At 38.5% G+C, this 21,747-nt stretch overlaps 1 protein-coding gene across 17 annotated transcripts in view; it reads right to left on the bottom strand.

The window, feature by feature from the left end:
* Positions 1–21,747, bottom strand: part of CTNNA2 (catenin alpha 2) — a 1,291,223-nt gene that overhangs the window by 44,502 nt on the left and 1,224,974 nt on the right. For all 17 annotated transcript variants that reach the window (XM_081596598.1, XM_081596599.1, XM_081596600.1 and 14 more), the window contains 3 exons: positions 19,795–19,908; positions 11,741–11,922; positions 764–869 (listed from right to left, as the gene is read on the bottom strand). In XM_081596598.1, coding sequence (XP_081452724.1) covers positions 764–869; positions 11,741–11,922; positions 19,795–19,908 — 402 coding nt within the window. The remainder of the gene's footprint in view (positions 1–763; positions 870–11,740; positions 11,923–19,794; positions 19,909–21,747) is intronic.

Below are 21,747 nucleotides of genomic sequence, written 5' to 3'. Positions count from 1 at the left end.
CTTAATATATATTTTAAGACATTTTCCTTTGAAACTGACTCAAACTGTAAGCCACCATTGTTTAAAGAGATAAGCATCAGTTATTTGAAAGAGTCTATTGCCTAAAGCAAGCTTATAAGAAATGGCCCATTATTGAAAGAAGACATACTTAGAACAGGATTTTAGAGTTCTAGTTCAGCAAAATAAAATGAAAAGAGTGGAAATAAACTCAAATATTCAACCTTGAGATTGAGAACTATTTTAACATGAATCTTAATTCAATCTAAAGGCATAAAAGATACTCTGAGAATTTTGTTAATTTCTGATGCACTTTGAGTCCGGATGAAAATAAAGCTGAAATCTGAATGTTGTTGATTATGTGGATTTATCACATTTATGCCAGGACATAAGTTATAATGAATTATAAAGAGCATCATTATAGCGAGATCAATTATAACAAGAAATAAAGTTGTTTCTTTTGCTTCCCACTTGTGCAATGTCACTGAGTTTCTGAATGAGGACAGCCAGGATAATCCATGATTCCTTGAAGGTTATGTTTCTTAAAAAGTGGATACCCTTCTTTCTAAAGGAACTTTGAAAACAGAACCCACCTTTGGCATCAACTCAATCTCGACAGAGTTAGAGGTCAGTTTGTAAAATGGTAGCAATTCTCTACAATTCATTCTTCAGAAGCACTTAATAGAGTGCATAAAACCCATTACAGAACCCAAGAGCGAGTTAATGACCCCACTCAGCATGTGCTTGCTCTTCCCTCTTATATTACCTGATCAGCCACAGCGCGGGCTAATTTGTCCATTCGAGAACCTGCTTCGGCAATTTTCTTGGCGGCATTAATGACATCAGATGTATTTTTCAACGGGCCTTTGCCTCTGAAACAACAGGCACAACATAATTAGAAATTCACTTTATGACAGGAAATAGACACGCCTACCATATTGTTTGTCCAGGACTCTGCTTTTGTATTTGATTTGGCTCTGACCACGTTAGAGGAAATTTGAATGTTTTCTTGATTCACTTCAATTTCCATTTAAATAATCCACTTTATTTACATTCATTTTCAGGGAATATTTTTCCCTATTTGGATGGGAATGCTCACATTTTATTCTTTACATGAATTTCTATATTTTTTGAACAGTGGTCCATTAAAAAAGATGATCACTACAAGGGCAATGGAAATTTAACATGTAAATGCTTATCATGTGTCTATGCTGTTGTATACATTTATCTTCATAACAACCCTAACAAGCAGGCATCATCATCCCCATTTTAGAGAAGAGAAAAAATAGACTAAAGTGATTAACTCACCCAAGCTTATGCAAATCATGTGATAAATTCTAAATTTAAATCAGTCTAGCCAAAATAAATGCTCATTCACTGTCTTTCACACCATGCCCAGCATTATTATTATGTTAATTTTATTTTTAACTCCACTTTGGCTCTTTGAGAAACCATTGTCTCCTGTCCATAACTGGGGACTATTTGGCCACAATTTCAGAAATCTGCTGAGCTCTTTCTCTTGCTGGCTTATATGCTTCTGGGACTGACTTATGAAAGAACACTCATAGAATACTGTGTGACAGTAGATGTCTTTATGTTGCCAAAAACCATTGCCCCAATATTTTCACATAAGGTTTTCAATTAGGTGAACTGTTTAATATTACATGTCTTTCAAATATTTATTAGAAAGGAAAAGTGAACTATGCTGCATTATAAATTTTTAAACAAAATGTTGCATATGATATACCTTCACTTTTCTTGAAAGGTAAATAACATGATAGACTAAATACATTTATTCTTCTATTTTTAGCATTGTTACTGGGCTCCTTGTGCTCAGTTGCTCAGTCATGTCCAACTCTTTGCAACGCCATGGACTGCAGCCTGCCAGGGTCCTCTGCCCGTGGCATTTTTCAGGCAAGAATACTGGAGTTGCGATTTCCTATTTCAACTGGTCTCCTTATATACATGTAAAAATCAATGCATTTTTTAGGGCTGCAAAATTATAATCCTATAGTTAAACATGTGGTGAGATACAGAGAAGAGCTACTAAGAAGTCATTTATTTAGATTGCATAGAGAGTAGGCGGTGATTGCCATTGTTACATAATAATATTTTATAAAATGGAAGACTTAAAATGACTTTAGAAAATAAATGTAAATGAAGGGCATTTTGTTTCTCTCTTAATTTTGCTTCTGGAATTTCTAGTGTTAGTAGCTAAAAGTAAAATATATTGTGTTCACATCAATGCTCAAACATGTACATAGGGAAATTAAAAACTTAAGATATTTCATTTTGCTATGGCAACATTAACTCTAGAAAGTGAAAGAGAAGAGTGAAAAAGTTGGTTTAAAATTCAACATTCAGAAAACTAAGATTATGGCATCTGGTCCCATCACTTCATGGCAAATTAGATGAGGAAACAATGGAAACAGTGAGAGACTTTATTTTGGGGGGCTCTAAAATCACTGCAGATGGTGACTGCAGCCATGAAATTAAAAGATGCTTGCTCCTTGGAAGGAAAGTTATGACCAACCTAGACAGCATATTAAAAAGCAGAGACATTCCTTTGCCAACAAAGGTCCATATTCTCAAAGCTATGGTTTTTCCAGTAGTCATGTATGGACGTGAGAGTTGGACTATAAAGAAAGCTGAGCACTGAAGAATTGGTACTTTTGAACTGTGGTGTTGGAGAAGACTCTTGAGAGCCCCTTGGACTGCAAGGAGATCCAATCAGTCCATCCTAAAGGAGATCAGTCCTGGGTGTTCATTGGAAGGACTGATGTTGAAGCTGAAACTCCAATATTTTGGCCACCTGATGCAAAGAACTGACTCATTGGAAAAGACCCTGATGCTGGGAACGATTAAAGGTGGGAAAAGAAGGGGACAACAGAGGATGAGATGGTTGGATGGCATCACTGACTCAATGGACATGAGTTTGAGTAGGTTCCAGGAGTTGGTGATGGACAGGGAAGCCTGCAGTCCATGGGGTAGCAAATAGTCAGACACGACTAAACGATTGAACTGAACTGAACATAACTCTTCCACAAAAGACATTGACTTCTATCCAGTTGCTGTATAGATTTTTAAATACATAGATTTTATATGTGCATTTTATATAATATGGGTGAATTAAAGATTCTGTGACAATTTGGCTCTCATTCTTTCACATTATTTTTTAAATTATCTCTAAATAAACTTTTGGTTTTGGTTTATATTTTTAAAGGAAATTCTAGATGCAGAATCTGTCAATATTTAATAGTATTCTCATTATTATTTATTTCTCTGTAACTTCCAAACCTTAGAAAGTCTTTTTTTACAATCTTACTCTGATAAAATAATTGTTGTTACTCTTTGCCTTCATCTTAACCCATTCCTGCTGGAGAAGGGATAAGCTACCCACTCCAGTATTTTGGGGCTTCCCTTACAGCTCAACTGATAAAAAATCCTTCTGCAGTGTGGGAGACCGGGGTTTGATCCCTGGATTGGGAAGATCCCCTGGAGAAGGGAAAGGCTACCAACTCCAGTATTCTGGCCTGGAGAATTCCATGGACTGTATAGTCCATGGGGTTGTAAAGAGTCCGACACAACTGAGTAACTTTCACTTTCACTAACTCATTCACAAAGGGCTGCATTATTATTTTATTTTAATAAATTTATTTATTTTAGTTGGGGGCTAATTACTTTACAATATTGTAGTGGTTTTTGCCATACATTGACGTGAATCAGCCATGGGTTTACATGTGTTCCCCATCCTGAACCCCCCTCCCACCTCCCTCCCCATCCCATCCCTCTGGGTCATCCCATTGCCCCAGCCCTGAGCATTTGTCTCATGCATTGAACCTGGAATGGTGTTCTGTTTCACATATGATAATATACATGTTTCAATGCTATTCTCCCAGAACGTCCCACCCTCACCTTCTCCCTCAGAGTCCATAAGACTGTTCTATGCATCTGTGTCTCTCATTCTGTCTCGCATATAGAGTTATCGTTACCATCTTTCAAATTCCATATATATGCATTAGTATACTGTATTATACTTGATTTTTCATTAATGACAATCTTGGTGTTTGTTTACTCCAAGAATTTCAAAGGATTTCTAGAAATGCTTACTTATGAACCTTTCATGATAACTTTCAACAGTGGATTGATTCTGACATTTATAGAGGCTTGAATCTGTCTGGACCCTAATGCTGGGTAGGATTGGGGGCAGGAGGAGAAGGGGACGACAGAGGATGAGATGGTTGGATGGCATCACCGACTCGATGAACATGGGTTTGGGTAGACTCCGGGAGTTGGTGATGGACAGAGAGGCCTGGAGTGCTACAATTCATGGGGTCGCAAAGAGTTGGACACAACTGAGCGACTGAACTGAACTGAATCTGTCTGAGTCTCAGGCTCCTAAATTTCAGCTAAAGCATCATTAGAAGCATGTCTTCTTGTAATTAAAAAGAGACTACAGATTCACTATTGTATTGTTATTTAAAAAGTTTGAGACTTTAGAATTCACATTGTGGACTCAATTCAATTCTTGGAGTCACAAGTGGATGATAGGGATGTATTTCATGAAGCTAGAGAGCAATGTAGACATTTTGAGATCATCAAATATTTCCTCATTTTCTAGCTGAGAAAGCTGAAATCCAAAGAGGAGGCTAAGTGACCTGCCCAAGATGATAAGAAGGGAAAAAAAAGGACTGAAACTCTGTGTCTGAAACTCTGAAACACAATGTTGTTGGTTGCCAAGGAGGAGGGGTGGAGGAGGGAAGGACTGGGAAGGCAGGATTAGCAGATGCAAACTATTATATGTAGGAGGAATAAACACCAACAAGCTCTTACTGTATAGCATGGGGCACCATATTCAATGTTGTGCTCAGCTGCTCAGTCGTGTCTGAATCTTTGTGATCCCATGGACTGTAGCCCATCCTCTGTCCATGGAATTTTCCAGGCAAGAATACTGGAGTGTGTTACTATTTCCTTCTCCAAGGGATCTTCCTGACCCAGGGTTGGAACCCACATCTCCTGTATCTTCTGGCACTGGCAGGAGATTCTTTACCACTGAGCCACCTGGGAAGCCCACTATATTCAATATCATATGATAAAATATAATGGAAAAGAATATTTTTAAAAATATCTATATGTGTATAACTGGGTCCCTTTGCTGTACAGCAGAGACTGGCACAACATTGTTGATCAATTATATTTCAATAAAAAAATTTAAAAATATTACAAGAAGAGATTTATGAGTTAGAAAATAATAGAACGTGGGATGGACATGTACACATTGCTATATTTAAAATAGATAAGCAACAAGTACCTACTGGATAGCAAAATATTGGATATGGAACGCTGCTCAATGTTATGTGGCAGCCTGGATGCGAGGGGAGATTGGGAAAGAATGGATACATGTATATGTATGGCTGAGTCCTTTGGCTGTTCATCTGAAACTATCACAACATTGTTGATTAATCGACTATAGTGAGTGAAAGTCTCTCAGTCCTATGCAACTCTTTACGACCCCATGGACTGTAGCCCACCATCCTCCTCTGTCCATGGAATTCTCTAGGCCAGAATAGTGGAGTGAGTAGCCATTTCCTTCTCCAGGGGATCTTCCCAACCCAGTGATTTAACCCAGGTCTCCCGCATTGCAGGTGGATTCTTTACCATCTGAGCTGCCAGGGAATACCCAATACAAAATAAAAGTTGTTTTTTTTTTTTTAAAAGAAAACAATGGAACACAGAAAATAAACAAATGGACAAAGTGCTTGAATATACATTTCTTAAAAGAAGATATACAAGAGCTAATCAGTACATGAAAAGATGCTCAACACCACTGATTATTAGGAAAATACAAATCAAGATCACAGTGAGATACCATCTTATACTAAAATGGTTGCTGTAAAAATAAACAAAAACAAAACAAAAACAAAAAATAAGAAGTCTTGTCAAGGATGTGAAGAAGTTGCAACTTTTGTATACCATTGATGGGAGTGTAAAATGGTGCAGCTGCTATGTAAAACCATACAGTGGTTCCTCAAAAAATTAAACACAGAACTACCCTATGATCTAGCAATTCCAGTTCTGGGTGGAATACCCAAAGGATTGAAAGCAAGATCTCAAAGAGGTATTTGTACACCCATGTTCATAGCAAAACTATTCATAACCCAAGTGCCCCCAAATTGATGAATGGATAAGCAAAATATAATATATATATATTCAATAAAATATTATTTAGCCTTAAGAAGAAATGAAAGTCTGACATGAGCTATAACATGGCTGAACCTCGAGAACATTTTTGTTTTCAGTTGCTAAGTTGTGTTGGATTCTTTGTGACCCCATGAACTGCAGCATGCCAGGCTTCCCTGTCCTTCACCATCTCCCTGAGTTTGTTCAAAGTCATGTCCATTGGGTCAGTGATACCATCCATTCATCTCATCCTCTGTTGCCCCCTTCTTCTCTTGCCCTCAATCTTTCCCAGCATCAGGGTCTCTTCCAATGAGTGGGCTCTTCACATCAGGTGGCCAAAGTACTGGAGCTTCAGCATCAGTCCTTCCAATGAATATTCAGGCTTGATTTCCTTTAGGATTGACTGGTTTGATCTCCTTGCTGTCCAAGGGACTGTCAAGAGTCTTCTCCAGCACCACAGTTCAAAAACACCAATTCTTTGGCATTCAGTCTTCTTTATGGTCCAACTCTCACATACGTATATGATTACTGGTTGAGAACATTATGCTAAGTGAAAGCCAGTCACAAAGAGAAAAATGTTAATTGTTTCCACTACATGAGATACTTAGTCAAGTTCATAGTGACAGAAAGAAGAATGGTGGTTGCCAGGTGCTGAGGGGAGAGGGGAATGAGGAATTAAGAGTTCAATGGCCAGAGTTTCTGTTGGGGAAGATGAAAAAGTGCTAGAGATAGATGTTGGTGACAGTTGCACAACAATGTCAGTATGCTTAGTGCCACAGAACTGTACATTGAAAAATGTTTAAAATGGTAAATTTCATTGTATGTATTCTTCACTACAATAAAAAAAAGCAATTAATTTAAACAGCCATATGTGATTGGGGCTACTGTATTGGTCAACACAGGGCTAAATGAGCACCAGTCTTTGGAATAAAGTGAAGTGGGAACAGAAATAAAAAATGGTCAACAACAAATATATAGATATATAGATCAGACCCCAAAACATCAGATGTTTGAGTCTTCCTGTCAGTGGAGAGTGGGTTTCCCAGGTGGCTCAGAGGTAAAGAATCTGCCTGCTAATGCAGGAGACACGGGTTCAGTCCCTGGGTCAGGAAGATCCCCTGGAGAAGGAAATGGCAACCTAATACAGTATTCTTGCTTGGGAAATCCCATGGACAGAGGAGCCTGGCAGGCTACAGTCCATGGAGTCACAAAGAATCAAACACGACTTAGCAACTGAACATGATAACACAACACGATCAGTGGCAAGCAGTGTTGACAAAGTGACTGACCCCACTGCTTGTAGCTCCCAGTCTCAAACTAATGGCTTAGACCCTATGTCTCCAATTCAGATCAGGTTCTCTATTTTGGGAATTTTGAAAGGTGCTTTGAGGAACCTTGTGACCTTAAAGGCAGAAGACATGTTATTGTACCATTGGGAACATATTTTTAGTTTTCTTGAAAAAACATCAAGAGTGAAATTAACTCTACTATGTAGATTCATGAAATGTCTCTTTTGGCAATAGGTGATTTTTATACAAGGGTCAATATTTGGAAGCTTTCCCAGGAAATGGTCACTGCAAAAAAAAAAAAAAAATAGCCATGGAAATCTATTATCATGTTACTGCTATCCACAACTAAACAACTAATTAATATTTATTTCATGAAAAGATAATGGGTATTAATGTGAAAAATCAATGTGTGAGTACACTCTGAGTTAATGCACTCAGCACCCAGAATTATTAAATTCTGAGCATATCCAAATTAAAATCATTTATTTGCTATAGTTTTCTCAATACCTCTAACTGATCAATATAAGATGCTACTCTCCAGTAATGAGGTATCGTTAGGTAAGGAGTACATTTATAAATGTACTGAATCATAGAAGCCTCTTTTTAGAAACAAAGTCCATAAAACACAGTTGGGAAATATCCCTTTCACCAATCAGCTGAAGCAGTGTAAAGATAGCACAGTGGAAAAGTTGAATTAATCTGGGGATTAAAGATAAGTCAGGTGAGACTGCAGGACCATTAGCTGAACCATGCAAGGAAATAACATTTAGAGAATGGTCTTGAAGCTGAAGTACAAATATGTAAAAAATTGAGAAGGAATCTAAGGGTCAATAAAGGTAGCCTTTAGATAGCAAACTCAAGATTTTTATATTATTTTATGAAAAGAGGAAAGAAAATTTTGGTGCAAAGGAGTTGGATGGATGCCATTTAATGGCCAGATATGGCATAATTGAACTGACAAGAGTCAAAAATTAGAACTGATAGACTAGGTGAACTGTCACTTGGGCTGGAGTCCTGACTGTCCATACCAAGGCAGGAATGAAGTTTGGGAATACTGGGGTGATTACTTGATCTTTTAGTCTAGTGCTTAATACTTTCAGCTGATTGTAACCTGAAAGTTTTTTATTAGCCTGAACCCAGTTCCTTTCAAGATCAGAACTTACAGTTGATCTAAAAAGACAGCTTTGTCTCTTGCTGTACAATTAAATGTGAGTTTCTTTCCTGAACTGCTGTCATCTACACACCTTTTGTTACTAGGAAACAAGACTGGCACATGCTATTTCCTTCTGAAAGTGACATGAGAAGTATGGGTTCACCCTCTGCAGGACATCATTTCTGCCAGCGCCCATGAGATGGAAGTCAAGAAATGAACAGAAAAAAGATGTGAAGCATAACCAGTTTTATCCACCATGACCAAGTTATTACACAAGTAATGAGGTAGAACCTCTCTACTTTTAATAATAATGGAGTGGATATCATTGAGATTACTGAATCAAATTAATGAATTAGCTGCCAATAAGAAGAAAACAAGATAATAAATGCAAGGGTTTTTTCCTTTCATTGAAATGCCCTATAAATGTGTGGTCTGAGGTGAGTAGTCAAGTTTCAATTCCTACTCAGCTACATCCTTTCTTTTAAATAAGATAACATAGTACCTAAGACGGAGAAGGCAATGGCACCCCACTCCAGTACTCTTGCCTGGAATATCCCATGGACGGAGGAGCCTGGTGGGCTACAGTCCATGGGGTCGCTAAGAGTCGGACACGACTGAGTGAGTTCACTTTCACTTTTCAAATTCATGCATTGGAGAAGGAAATGGCAACCCACTCCAGCGTTCTTGCCTGGAGAATCCCAGGGACGGTGGAGCCTGGGGGGGCTGCCGTCTATGGGGTCTCACAGAGTCGGACACGACTGAAGCGACTTAGCAGCAGCAGCAGCAGTACCTAAGAGTCATTAGAGGTATACAGCTGACATAATTCCTCCTTAAAGTGGAAAACCCAAGGCAATAACAGTAATGCATAGGGTCAAGTGCAGTGAATTTAGGTCAGAGGTACAAAGAAAGGTTCAAATTAGCTACCTCTTTGTAAAGGAAGAGGCCCTGCAGATGGCGACAGCAGCAAAACCTCAGCTTCCTGTGTTTCATTTCCAATTCACACGCTCTCCTGTTTCTCTGGTTATTAACAACTGTATCTTCCTCTTGGCCTCACAAAGGTGCATAAAACTACTCATCAGGCAGCAGGAAAAAATGATAACCGGTAACAGTCTAGACATTTCATTATTCAAATCAGCATAAAATGATTATGCGAAATCCCTAGGAATTGAAGTGACTCTCTTTTCACTTTTAAAACTATAATTTGACTAATAGAAAATCTGTTTTAAAAATCCTCTAACAAGACCCCTCAAATGTACCTCTCTTCTTTGACACAGTTATATATAATCCAGAGCATTGTAAAACGTCTTCCTGATCTTAACTAGCAACATGACTCGATTCATCATTCACTTTAAATTAATGAGATTATTTGTTCAAGAGATGTTATTAATAGATCGTATAATATCCATCAGATAAAGTATGAATACTGTGTTGAAAGTAAGCAAATTAAGTCATCACAGGCCTTGAAAAGCAATGACTGAGGCTACCATGAGAGTCTGATTTGTAGGAAATTAAGACAACTAATGGTTCAGACTGTATTTTCCTACTATTATTTTTGTGTGTGAAATAAATCTGTGAAACCAGCAAAGATCAGGCAAATGTACAAATTTGAACTTCTAATGAATACAATGACATTTAAAATCTCGAAAGTCACCCTTAAAACATTGAGTCATTCCACTGAAGTCAAAAACAATTTTAAAATATTTGGAGAAAGGGCCAAGCAATGTCATCAGTACATATTAACCAGAGGCAAAAGGTAAGAAGGATAGGGCAGAGATGTGTCGCATTTTATTATAAGCTATAATTAATTGTGGGCTTCCCAGGTGGCTCAGCAGTACAGAAAACATATGCCAATGCAGGAGATGCAGTCTCAATTCCTGGGTCAGGAAGATACCCTGGAGAAGGAAATGGCAACGCACTCCAATAATCTTGCCTGGAAAATCCCATGAACAGAGGAGCCTGGCGGGCTACAGACCATGGGATCCTAAAAGAGACGGATATGATTTGGGGACTAAAACAACAACATAATTAATTGTAGCCTTTTCTTACTAAAAGCATTCAACAATCGTTTAAAAAACTGTCACCATAAGGTGTCTTGACATTGCCACACATCTTGTATAACTGATAACAAATGCCATGTTGAATCATTAAAAGACTTTTGCTCATGTTTCTCTGTGTGTCTGTGTTTCCCAGAAAAACAAAATCTACAGTAAATGGTAGCTTTCATTCATATGGCAGGATACTTTATAACTGCATTACCTGTTTGGATTTTAAACTCTCCTGTGAAGTTAATAAGAAAAGTATTACTTTCATCCTTTACAAATGAACAGACAGTAAGAGACTGGTCCAGAATCACCTGGTATTTGGACTAAAAAATCCAGGGATCTTTTCATTGAGCTTTGCTCTCCCTTGGTCTGCCCTTCTTGTGGTTGGAAGGGCAGAAATGTCAGCTCCCTTTAAAGAAGAGACTATAAAAATGCAAAAGAAGAAACAGCAATGACCCCTGAGGAAAAAAGGTTCCTGACAAAATTCTGATTGGTCTCCTGATTTATTAAAAATACTGCTCAGAGTAAAAGGGTCTAGAACTTATACAATGTTTAATTTTCCTGTCACAATTATAGAATCAGATGGTTGAACCCAATTCTTTGTATGTAAGTATAAAATACGAGCTGAAATTAAATACTAAATCATGAGCTAGCATTAAAAGACATCACATGCCAACATGCCCCTCCCACATATATATATACATATTTTTTCCCTGAGGGATATTAGCAAATCATACACTTTATATTCAGAATAATATTTAAACACACTGCAAAATAGCATAGACCAAAAATCAGTCCCCCAAGCTCCAGGAGTTTGATTATATGACTAATTCAGGATGGATAATTAAAACAATACTAATTACAGAAATGAATCTGTTCTTTTTGACCAAAAAGACCTATCTGCTAAGAACCAGGCTCAGATCATGTTGACTTACACATGTAAATTTTATAATACCATTCCCTGTTTTGATGGAGCCTTTTAATTTTTCAGCAGGCTTTTCATGTACTAATACCCACTATTATGATGCCTCTGTTATTTTTAATGAGAAAATCTTCCTCTTCCTGTCTCCAAGCCTCACCTTGTGAAGTCTGTCATCTCCATCATGATCATACACATCTGTTTGGCCAGCACAATGATATCATTGCCGCTGTCATCCCATTTGGCCACTTCAGCATCCAGCTTGCTTTTCTCTTGGTGGAATATCTCCACCTGTTCAGCTATTTTTGCCTTCTCCTCTTGCGGTAGTTGTGCCATGATGGCCTGTGTGGGTTACAGAAAAAGTATGACTAATGATGACAAAGGGAGCACAGACAGAAGGTCAACTCTGCCTCCAGTCAACAGCAAACCCAGACCGTGACAAAGCTGGTAGGCTGTCCCACTATTCTGGAAAATACTCTTTTCTCCAGCCCCAGGAAGGAAAAAGCACAGACTGGTAAGGTCCCCAAATTTCCTGTCCCCATTCCCACATACAAAAAATAACCGAGATCCAAAGGGACGTGCACGTTGACAGTAGCAGAACCTCTCTATCGCTGTGATGACATATGTTTGTTCAAAAGAATCTATTCCTGACAATTTTTATGTTTGGTCTTGGGAAACTTTTACCGGATAAAAGAATGCACCTCTTTCAACACTGAAATCTGTTCAGAGAAGGGAAAAAAGAGAACAGGCCTTCTGTTGCTGGGAAGGAAAAGAATTTTAAAGAATATCTGAACGTCCCAAGTGGGGTGGGGAGACAATCTGTGGGTGTTAATGAAACCATCCATGGTTAAATGCCAAACAAAAATCCCTTATCCAGGGCACTTCAAGGATGGCATATCCATTCCCATTCCTTCACTGTGGAAACCCTGGGTCAGCCATGGCTCCTTGGAAAGTCTCTGAGTATGCATAGAAAAGCTGTGATGGGATAAAATGTAGGATTAGGAAGGAAAAGTTGATTTTCAACAGTTGCTAGTAGGGGAATGTAGAAAAGGAAGAACTACTGTTGATTCTCACTATTTGTGGATTTTTTTTTTATTTGCAAATTTTCCTACTCTTTAAAATCTATCTGAACTCCCAAATCAATATTTGTGATATTTTCAGTCATTCACAGACATGTGCAGAGCTGCCAAAATTTGAGTCATCTGACATCCATGTTCCCAGATGAGGTAGAACAAGGGTGTCTCTGCCTTCTTGTATTAGCACTCATACCAGAAACAAGTCTCCTTTTTGCAGTCTATTTAGTACCACATTTTCCATATCTTTGCACTTTTTGTTGGTGGTTTAGCTGTTTAACATGGTCCCCAACCCTAGTGTAGAAGTGCTGTCTCGTATCTCTAAGCACAAGAAGGCTGCAAAGTGCCTAATGAAGAAAATATATGTATTATATGAACTTTGTTCACACATGAGTTTTAGTGCTCTTAGATATGAGTTCAATGTTCATGATCCAAAACTATGGAAAAAACAGAAGCATTCATTAAACGAGATTATGTATTGATGGGTTGAAGGAAATGTTAACACTAGCAGCTCTCAGGAACCTAACCCTGTATTTCCCATAGAACAGTGATTTTGTAGTTGCTAACTAAGCGTTCACAGTGACTTTATAGAACATGAGGCCATGAGTAAAGAGAATGAACCATATTTGTTAAACACTATTTATGTAGCAGGTGCTGAGTGAAATGTCTGACACAGGTTCATGGCATCCGCCCAGAACCTTCTGTAGCCTGCGTCACTGAAAGGAGCATGTGGATCAGTGTGTCAGCACTGGTGTCCCTCTGGTGCTGGGATACATGTATCCTCCAGAAGAAAGACCAAGAAAGTGTGATTTGGGATACATACAGTTTTTACAAAGGACAAGTAAATAACACCAAAACAAAACAAAACTGCTTTCTAAATTGTAAAGCTCCTCCCAGTATAAGTGAATAGTTCAAAGGAGAGGTAGCTGATATCTAACTGAAATATCAGGGGATACAAGTTCAGAAGAACTGGGCTCAACCTGGCTCTGTCACTGACTTAAGACCTCATGGCTACTGGATCACATCCTTAACTTTTTGAAATATAAGATTAGTAGACAATTACCTCAATTACCTCAAAATGCTATAATGGACAGAAAATAAAATAATAAATGTGCTACATGTTTGTCTGAAAAAATGACAGTAAGCATGTATGGATTTATTGTTACCATTGTTATCATTATTTCTATGAGCTTTCCTTTTCAGTTGCTTCTCTAGCTTATTACATAGTTGCCATCAAACAGAAGAGATGGAACCAGAAACTGTGTGAGTCCCTATAAATGGAAATCAACATGATTCCTTGAACACAAGCATGCATCCTGGGTACCATACTAAAAGACTTAAAATGTCAAACATTTAATCTACTTAATTATTTTATAAGATTAATACTATTATTACCCCTATTTTATTAATGATGATACCAAGATCCAGGAAAGTTAATTAACTCTGAACATTACACAACTAATGAGCTGTAAGAATAGGATTCAAAGCCAGGTCAGCTAACACCATACTTAACCATCCTGCACAATGAGATCACCATGCAGGACAGTGCAGGTTAGACACTGCCTAGTGACCCCAGTCCAATGGGGCAAAGGTCACTGAAACTGCAGCCTCTGTCCACTAGGCTGAGCATCCTAGAGTTGAGGTTTCATCTGCCCAGGGTAAAGGGGTTCCTTGGTCTGATTTGCATAAAAGTGTCCTTGAACTAGCAGCTTCCCAGAAGCTACCTCTTACTAACAATGTCTACTAAACGCCGTGTATGTATGTGTGTGACTTTATACAAATAGCATGTGTCTTCATGTGTATGATGGCTGTGTAGGTCTATATATATGTGTCTATAAATATGTGTGTGCATGTGTATACAAATATTAAAAATCCATATTTTAAAAGTCAAACTAGTTCAGATACAAAATTTAAAGTATTTATAACATTTCTATTTGAAAAATATTTTAAAGTACGTTTAAAATGTATTTAAAAAGAGTTAATATACAAAAGAGTTTGTTATAAACTCACATATGCAACATCGTACTAATTCCAAGGCAGCTATTCCAATACTTTTGAGATAGGTTTGTATTTGCACAAGTCTCCTGAAGCACCCCACCTGATGTTCTAAAGGTGTCTAAGATTCATTTGTCCTCCTCATACAAAATTGATAACCATGTTTTACTTATACCCTACAAGTCCTAACCAGCATCATTTAAAGCATCTATTAGGTGCTTCTCTGTAAAAAAAAAACAAAAAACAAAAAAACTATAAAACTGCTGGGCAGACCTCCAGATTCTACATTCAATATCCAGATTCTAGCAATAAACCTATCATTGTCCCCAAAGGATTAATTTGTTCATTAAAAGGTTACACGTGTCTGTCAACTGTTATCACTTGAGTTTCAATCGTGCAGTTAAGTATTTGAATATTAACTGCCTTGCTCTAACTCTCTGATTTCTATTAATGCCCTGTCTCTGACTTCTCTTTGAGCTTCCTGAGGGCAAAGACCCCAGCATCCGCCTCAGTGTAGAAACTAAACGCATACCTTTTGATTGACTGTTCAAACATCTCTCCACTCACCCTATTGACACAGTTTGAGAGAACAGAACTGACAAGCGTTTTCTGAGGGCACAATTCAGAAGAAAAACTGGCCCCTTCAAAGCAAATTTGCAAAAGAAGCTGTTATTTTGACTCTGGGGGTGCTTCACCCACATAATTCACTTAACGGTGTGTGATTTGGGTGTAAGAGTCATTACATTTGCTTCTGCTAACGTAGCTATCGATGGAGCAAAGTCGTTTCCTAAATATTCTTAAAATGCTCTTGGCTTTTAAAAATTCATAATTGACCTTTTCTGAAACTGGAATTTAAAAAAAGGTTATCTATAAACAGTAGATCACAAACTGTGAAATTTGCAAGTTAATCAAATTAAAATTCAACACATGAGTTTTAATTAGGTCTTATCAATGTAACTCAGCAGTTTGAAATGTTAACACATTAAAGCCCTTCTACCTAGGGGGGAAAAAAACAACTTAGAGGCTGGCTACATTCAAGTCAAGTTGAATACAAAATACACAATTTGCAATTGTTCATTCCCTCAAACTAAGGAAACATAAGAAAATGGTTTTGATGGCGCAGGGGAAAGAGAACAAATCAGCTTTTCTGTTTGTGTCATGTGGTTGCCTGGGGTGGTCTGAGATTTTCCTCTGCTTTCTGTGTAGCCAAGCACAGCTGTCCAGATTGCTGATCTGGGACCCCAAGTCGGTGGCCTCAGAGACTTGAATTCACAACGTTTCTTACCCCCCTGCCTCAGGCTCCTAGTCTTTCCTCTGAACATTCAACCATTTTTTTTGTTTGTGATTGTAAACTTTATTAAGTGAAGAAAGTGAAAGTGTTAGTCACTCAGTCGTGTCCGACTCTTTGCGACCCCATGGACTGTAGCCCGCCAGTCTCCTCTGTCTGTGGAATTCTCCAGGCCAGTATACAGGAGTGGGTCACCATTTCCTTCTCCAGAGGATCTTCCCAACACAGGGATTGAACCCCGGTCTTTCATTGAATCCAGACTCTATTATGTGAGCCACCAGTAAAGCCCAAACTTTATTAAATAAAAGTGTGTATCACTGACACAAGCCAACAACCTCTCAGTCAAGAATTTTTTCTTCAATTTAAATCTCAAGGAGCTTTTTTTCTAGTCTCAAAAGAATTCTTTTCCCAATCCCAAGATGAAAAATGACTTTTAAAGTCTTTGGACATCTGAACTGAAAAGTGTTAGTATCTTAAACACACAGAAATAGTCTACCCTGAAAGGTTTAAGTATATGCATGTTTATAAATAATGATATAAAAGGTTAAAACTTAATGTGCCCATTTCTCTTCACTTGGTTTTAAAGCAAGATAATAAACATAAGTAATTAAGGAGTGGGTGACTTTTACCTGTCTCAGGCTGTGAAGTGAATCGGAAAATTGAGGTTCTTGTCTCATTAATTCAAGTGAAAACTTTCAGGATGGTCTAAATTGCCCAGCTCTTTCAGGTTAAATTATTGTCCAGCCTTCTAATGAATGACTATGTTATGCTACAAGCATCATCTTCTTCATAAACTTAACATTATGTAATAACTCTTGGGATACTTTTCATCATGCATTTCTCCTAATGACATTATGAAGTAGGATGATACATGTATATATAGGGAGAGAGGGAGAGAGAGGGCACACACAAGGAGATGAGGCATAGAGAGGTTAAGAAAGTTACCCTAAAGCTGTACAGCTTGCTCAAATCCATTTTTAAAATAAGGTTTGTGTGACTCCAAATAATATGTTTTATCGTGAAGGTTAAATGCCCAAGAGTTGTTGTTGATTAATTTTAACTATGTCAGCTCTTGAAGAAAGAAGTTTATAAGATGTCATGTTTAGGATCAAAGGGCCTGATAATTTCTGTATTTCATCAGATTAGGGTATGATTGTTCTCCATTCAAATCCTCTCTCTCTCTCTCTCTCTGTGTGTGTTTCTCTCTCATAAAGCATTGTAGACAAGCAGCAGACGGGAACACATAAAGGGAACAAAGGTTCACTCTAATTTCAGAATTTGAGAGCAACACTGGAATAGGTACTAAAGTCTTTTTTCCCACCTTAACCTCCTCTTGGATTTAATTTGCTATTTTCAGAGAATTTCGCTGAATGAGAACACAAAGTAACCAGAGGAGAGCTGGCTGCTGGAAAGAGCAACTGCCTCTGTCAGAGACAACTTTTGCCTCCTCCACGCTTTTGAACAAGTTAACACACTTCTCTGGTCAAAAGTTCGACCATCTGTCATCTCAGTAATTCAATGCACCCTCTTATTTCCAACTTATGGCCGTAATTCTATGTCTCTGATTTGTCATCATATAATTATAGGCTTAAACAGGCTGACTCAATAACTAATGCTGTCTGCTGCAAGTTACTCATACAAACCTCATGATGGTTCGCAAAGACAAATCAGCAAGTGCTGAATTACAGGGGTAGTTTGTTCTTACTATTCTGGCCCCTGTTCATCATTCATGCTGAAAAAACTTTCATAAAAGACCATTGTCTTCTCACCTACTGGGTGAAAAAATAATAGATGATGAAGATAGATGTCATCTGACTTTTGTTTTCACTCACCGTAACTGACTTGACCTTGAATATAAGATGCATGAAATGGAAGTATAATGGGACTGTATTTTTCCTTGTAAAAAGTGAGACTGTACCAATACTAAGTTGCAGTTAGTCAATCAAATTGACTTTGAACTGATTAATGTTTGGGTGAATTACTCAAACTTGCCCTTTGTCACTGACATAAAAATGCTTATTTTACTTCATTTTGAAGATGAATTGATCTGACTGATCAATTAGTTTAGTGTTATGCCAGCACAGGCTCAAAAGACTCTCGGCTTAATCAGTTTCCCTATTTTCAATATTTTAGGGGGAGTAACTAAAGTCTACAAGGAATCTTTTAAAGTAGGGAGCCTCATACTCTTTTTTGCACTTTTCTGCTCTGGAAATGGCAACCCACTCCAGTATTCTTGCCTGGAGAATCCCAGGGACGGGGGAGCCTGGTGAGCTACCGTCTATGGGGTCGCACAGAGTCGGACATGACTGAAGCGACTTAGCAGCAGCAGCAGCTCTCACCAGCCTGTGATGAGATTTCTCTTCCAAAAGATGACAATTTTCAGTCATCCCTTATTGAGCACTCAATGTGTGTCAGATATTATGCTCATTATTTTATAAATGTTAAGTGATCAAAACCTCAAAGGAATCTTATCAAACAGGCCTATTATTTACTTATAGATGATAGAAAAAAAGCTCAGAGAAATTAAACAGCATGTATCAGAGCATAGTCTTCACCCTACTCATTACAATTCAGAACTAGGTCTGTCTGAAATCAAATCCAGTGGATCTCCAATGTTCTAACTTTTACACTCACACTTCCCCCAACAATGTCCATCTCTATCTTCTAGATCATTTAATTGTTGGATGAGACTATCTGGAGAAATGGGATTTTAAAAGCAAAGACTTTCTTGACTCAACATAAAGCTTAGTCTTCTCTGAATTATCTTTATTTTAACCTTTGGTTGGCTATTTTCTACTCTTTTTCAGAATTCCTATGCCAGTGTGAACTTTTTGGAGTTTCTAGATCCCTATTCTAAATTGCCATCTCTATCTCATGCTTCCTATTCATTCTCTTTTAATAAGAAAAACTTTACAAAAGAGAATTAGAATGTCTATTAGGATATCTCAGTTATATTATAATTTGATTATTTTAGTCCTATGGAAACTGAGCCTTTAAAGAGAGGAGAATCTCACCCTCTTTTGCAATCCCCAGGAATTTTATCTGTTGCTCCATGCCTTGATTACCAGCAGCTTATCCTCAAGAAGCGCCAGCTAATAAGACTGGTCAGATTCCAGAATATTCTTTGGAACACTTTTATTGGTGGACTGTGTCATAGAGTGTTCAAGAGAGTTCAACTGTCAGCCACAGTGGTGATCTTTCTATGGTTCTTGCTCCACAATCTTTAACTGTTATATATCTTGTATGTCTCTGTAATTTCTTTTTCAATCACATGGATCTGGGGCTGCTACCTTGGCCCTAGGTAGGTATCAGGGGAAAAACTGATGTCCCTTAACTCTGATGTCCCTGAACCAACTGCAAAATATGTAGTCTTGTTTCTCAGATACCCTAGGCCAGAGTATGGAGCAATAACAACCCCACTGGTAACAAAGTAGTACTCTCATTCTCCATTTGTGGTTGTCACCTATGGGGTTAACAAGCTTGGAGACTTTAAGAAGAACCACGAAGTCTGGGAAAAGGTAAGATCTGAGCACTCCCTTATGCCCTGGCCACTGAACTATCCAATCATGATCTCCAGCCCCCACCAAATCCACAATACACACAAGTTTTGCTGTGATGTGGCTGCTATGATTTCAGTGATGGAAACAGAAGGGAGTAAGAAGGCATGAGAATCAGTGGTGGTGATTTCCACTGTGTAAAATGTGAACTGCTAGAAATGAAACCACCCCAGATGACAGGCTGGATTTCTGAGCCATGAATCTCTGGGGTTCCAGGTACCTGGAAATCAGAAATTCCTTCAAACCAGTTTGGTGAACACAATCACTGTGCTCCAAACCAAAGTCCTGAACGTCCACTCACCCGTGCACTCTGTCCTGCAATGAGCTGGTCATCTTCAGTCTGAACACTTGTCCGGCTACGCACATCGTAATCTTCCTGCTCAAAGTCTGAATCATCCTCTAATTCTTCTGGGGTCTAAAAATACAGAGGAAAAGAGAAAAATCAGCAAACAGATCTCCTTCAACTTACAATGGGATTAAATTCCAACAAACCCACTGTAAGTCGAAAATATCTTAAGTCAAAAATGCATTCAATACACTAACCTACTGAATATCATAGCTTAGTCTGTGTGCACATATGTGTTCAGTCATGTCTAACTCTTTGTGATCCCACAGACTGTAGCCCACAAGGCTCCTCTGTCCATGGGATTTCCCAGGCAAGAATACAGGAGTGGGTTGCCATTTCCTCCTCCAGAGCATCTTCCTGACCCAGGGATCGAACCCGTGTCAGTGGCGTCTCCTGAATTGGCAGGTGGATTCTTTATCAAGAGCACTACCTGGGAAGCCATAGCTTAGCCTCAGTTCAGTCCACTTCAGTTGCTCACTCATGTCTGACTTTTTGTGACCCCATGGACTACAGTAAGGCAGGCTTCCCTGTCCATCACCAACTCCTGGAGCTTGCTCAAACTCATGTTCATCGAGTCGGTGATGCCATCAAATCATCTCATCCCGTCATCCCCTTCTCCTCCCACCTTCAATATTGCCCAGAATCAGGGTCTTTCCAACGAATCAGTTCTTTGCTTCAGGTGGCCAAAGTATTGGAGCTTCAGCTTCAGCATTAGTCCTTCCAATGAATATTCAGGACTGATTTCCTTTAGGATTGACTGGTTTGATCTCCTTGCAGCCAAGGGACTCTCAAGAGTCTTCTCCAACACCACAGTTCAAAAGTATCAATCCACTGATGCTCAGCTTTCTTCATGGTCCATCTCTCACATCCATACATGACCACTGGAAAAACCATAGCTTTGACTAGATGGACCTTTGTTGGCAAAGTAATGTCTCTGCTTTTTAATTGCTGTTTAGGTTGGTCATAGGTTTCTTTCAAGGAGCAACTATCTTTTAATTTCATGGCTGCAGTCACCATCTGCAGTGATTGTGGAGCCCAAGAAAAGAAAGTCTATCTCTTTTTCCATTGTTTCCCCATCTATCTGCCATGAAGTGATGGGACTAGATGCCATGATCTTAGTTTTCTGAATGCTGAGTTTTAAGCCAACTTTTTCACTCTTCTCTTTCACTTTCATCAACAGTCTCTTTAGTTCTTCTTCGCTTTCTGCCATAAGGGTGGTGTCTTCTGTATATCTGAGGTTATTGATATTTCTCCTGGCAATCTTGATTCTAGCTTGTGCTTCATCCAGCCTGGCATTTCGCATGATGTACTCTGCATATAAGTTAAATAAGAAAGGTGACAATATACAGCTTTGACGTACTCTTTTCCCAATTTGGAACCAGTCTGTTGTCCCACGTCCAGTTCTAACTGTTGCTTCTTGATCTGCATACAGATTTATCAGGAGGTAGGTGAAATGGTTTGGTATTCCCATCTCTCTAAGAATTTTCCATAGTTTGTTGTGATCCACACTGTCAAAGATTTTAGGGTAATCAATGAAGCAGAAGTAGCTATTTTTCTGGAATTCTTTTGCTTTTTCTATGATCCAACGGATGTTGGCAATTTCCTAACCTACCTTAAAAGTGCCTCAGAACACTTACAATAGCCTATTAGTTGGGCAAAATTGTCTAAGACAAAGCCTTTTTTTATAATTAAGTATTGACTATCTCATGTCATTTACTGAATACTCTATTAAAAGTGAAAAACAGAATGGTTTTCTGGGTACAGGATGGTGTAAGTGTATCTGCTGTTTACCCTTATTATTGTGTGGCTAACTGGGAGCTGCCGCCTCTGTGCTCACACACTAATAATGGAAAACATGCTTCAGGTGCCTTTCATTTGCCTATCATTGTTTTCTAAGTGCTTAACATA

This window comes from Giraffa tippelskirchi, chromosome 4 (genome assembly GCF_054371585.1).
Source record: "Giraffa tippelskirchi isolate mGirTip1 chromosome 4, T2T-mGirTip1v1.2.pri, whole genome shotgun sequence".
Classification (NCBI taxonomy): Eukaryota; Metazoa; Chordata; class Mammalia; order Artiodactyla; family Giraffidae; genus Giraffa; species Giraffa tippelskirchi.
Note: the sequence above shows the minus strand (reverse complement) of the source record. Positions and strands in the feature narration are given on the sequence as shown.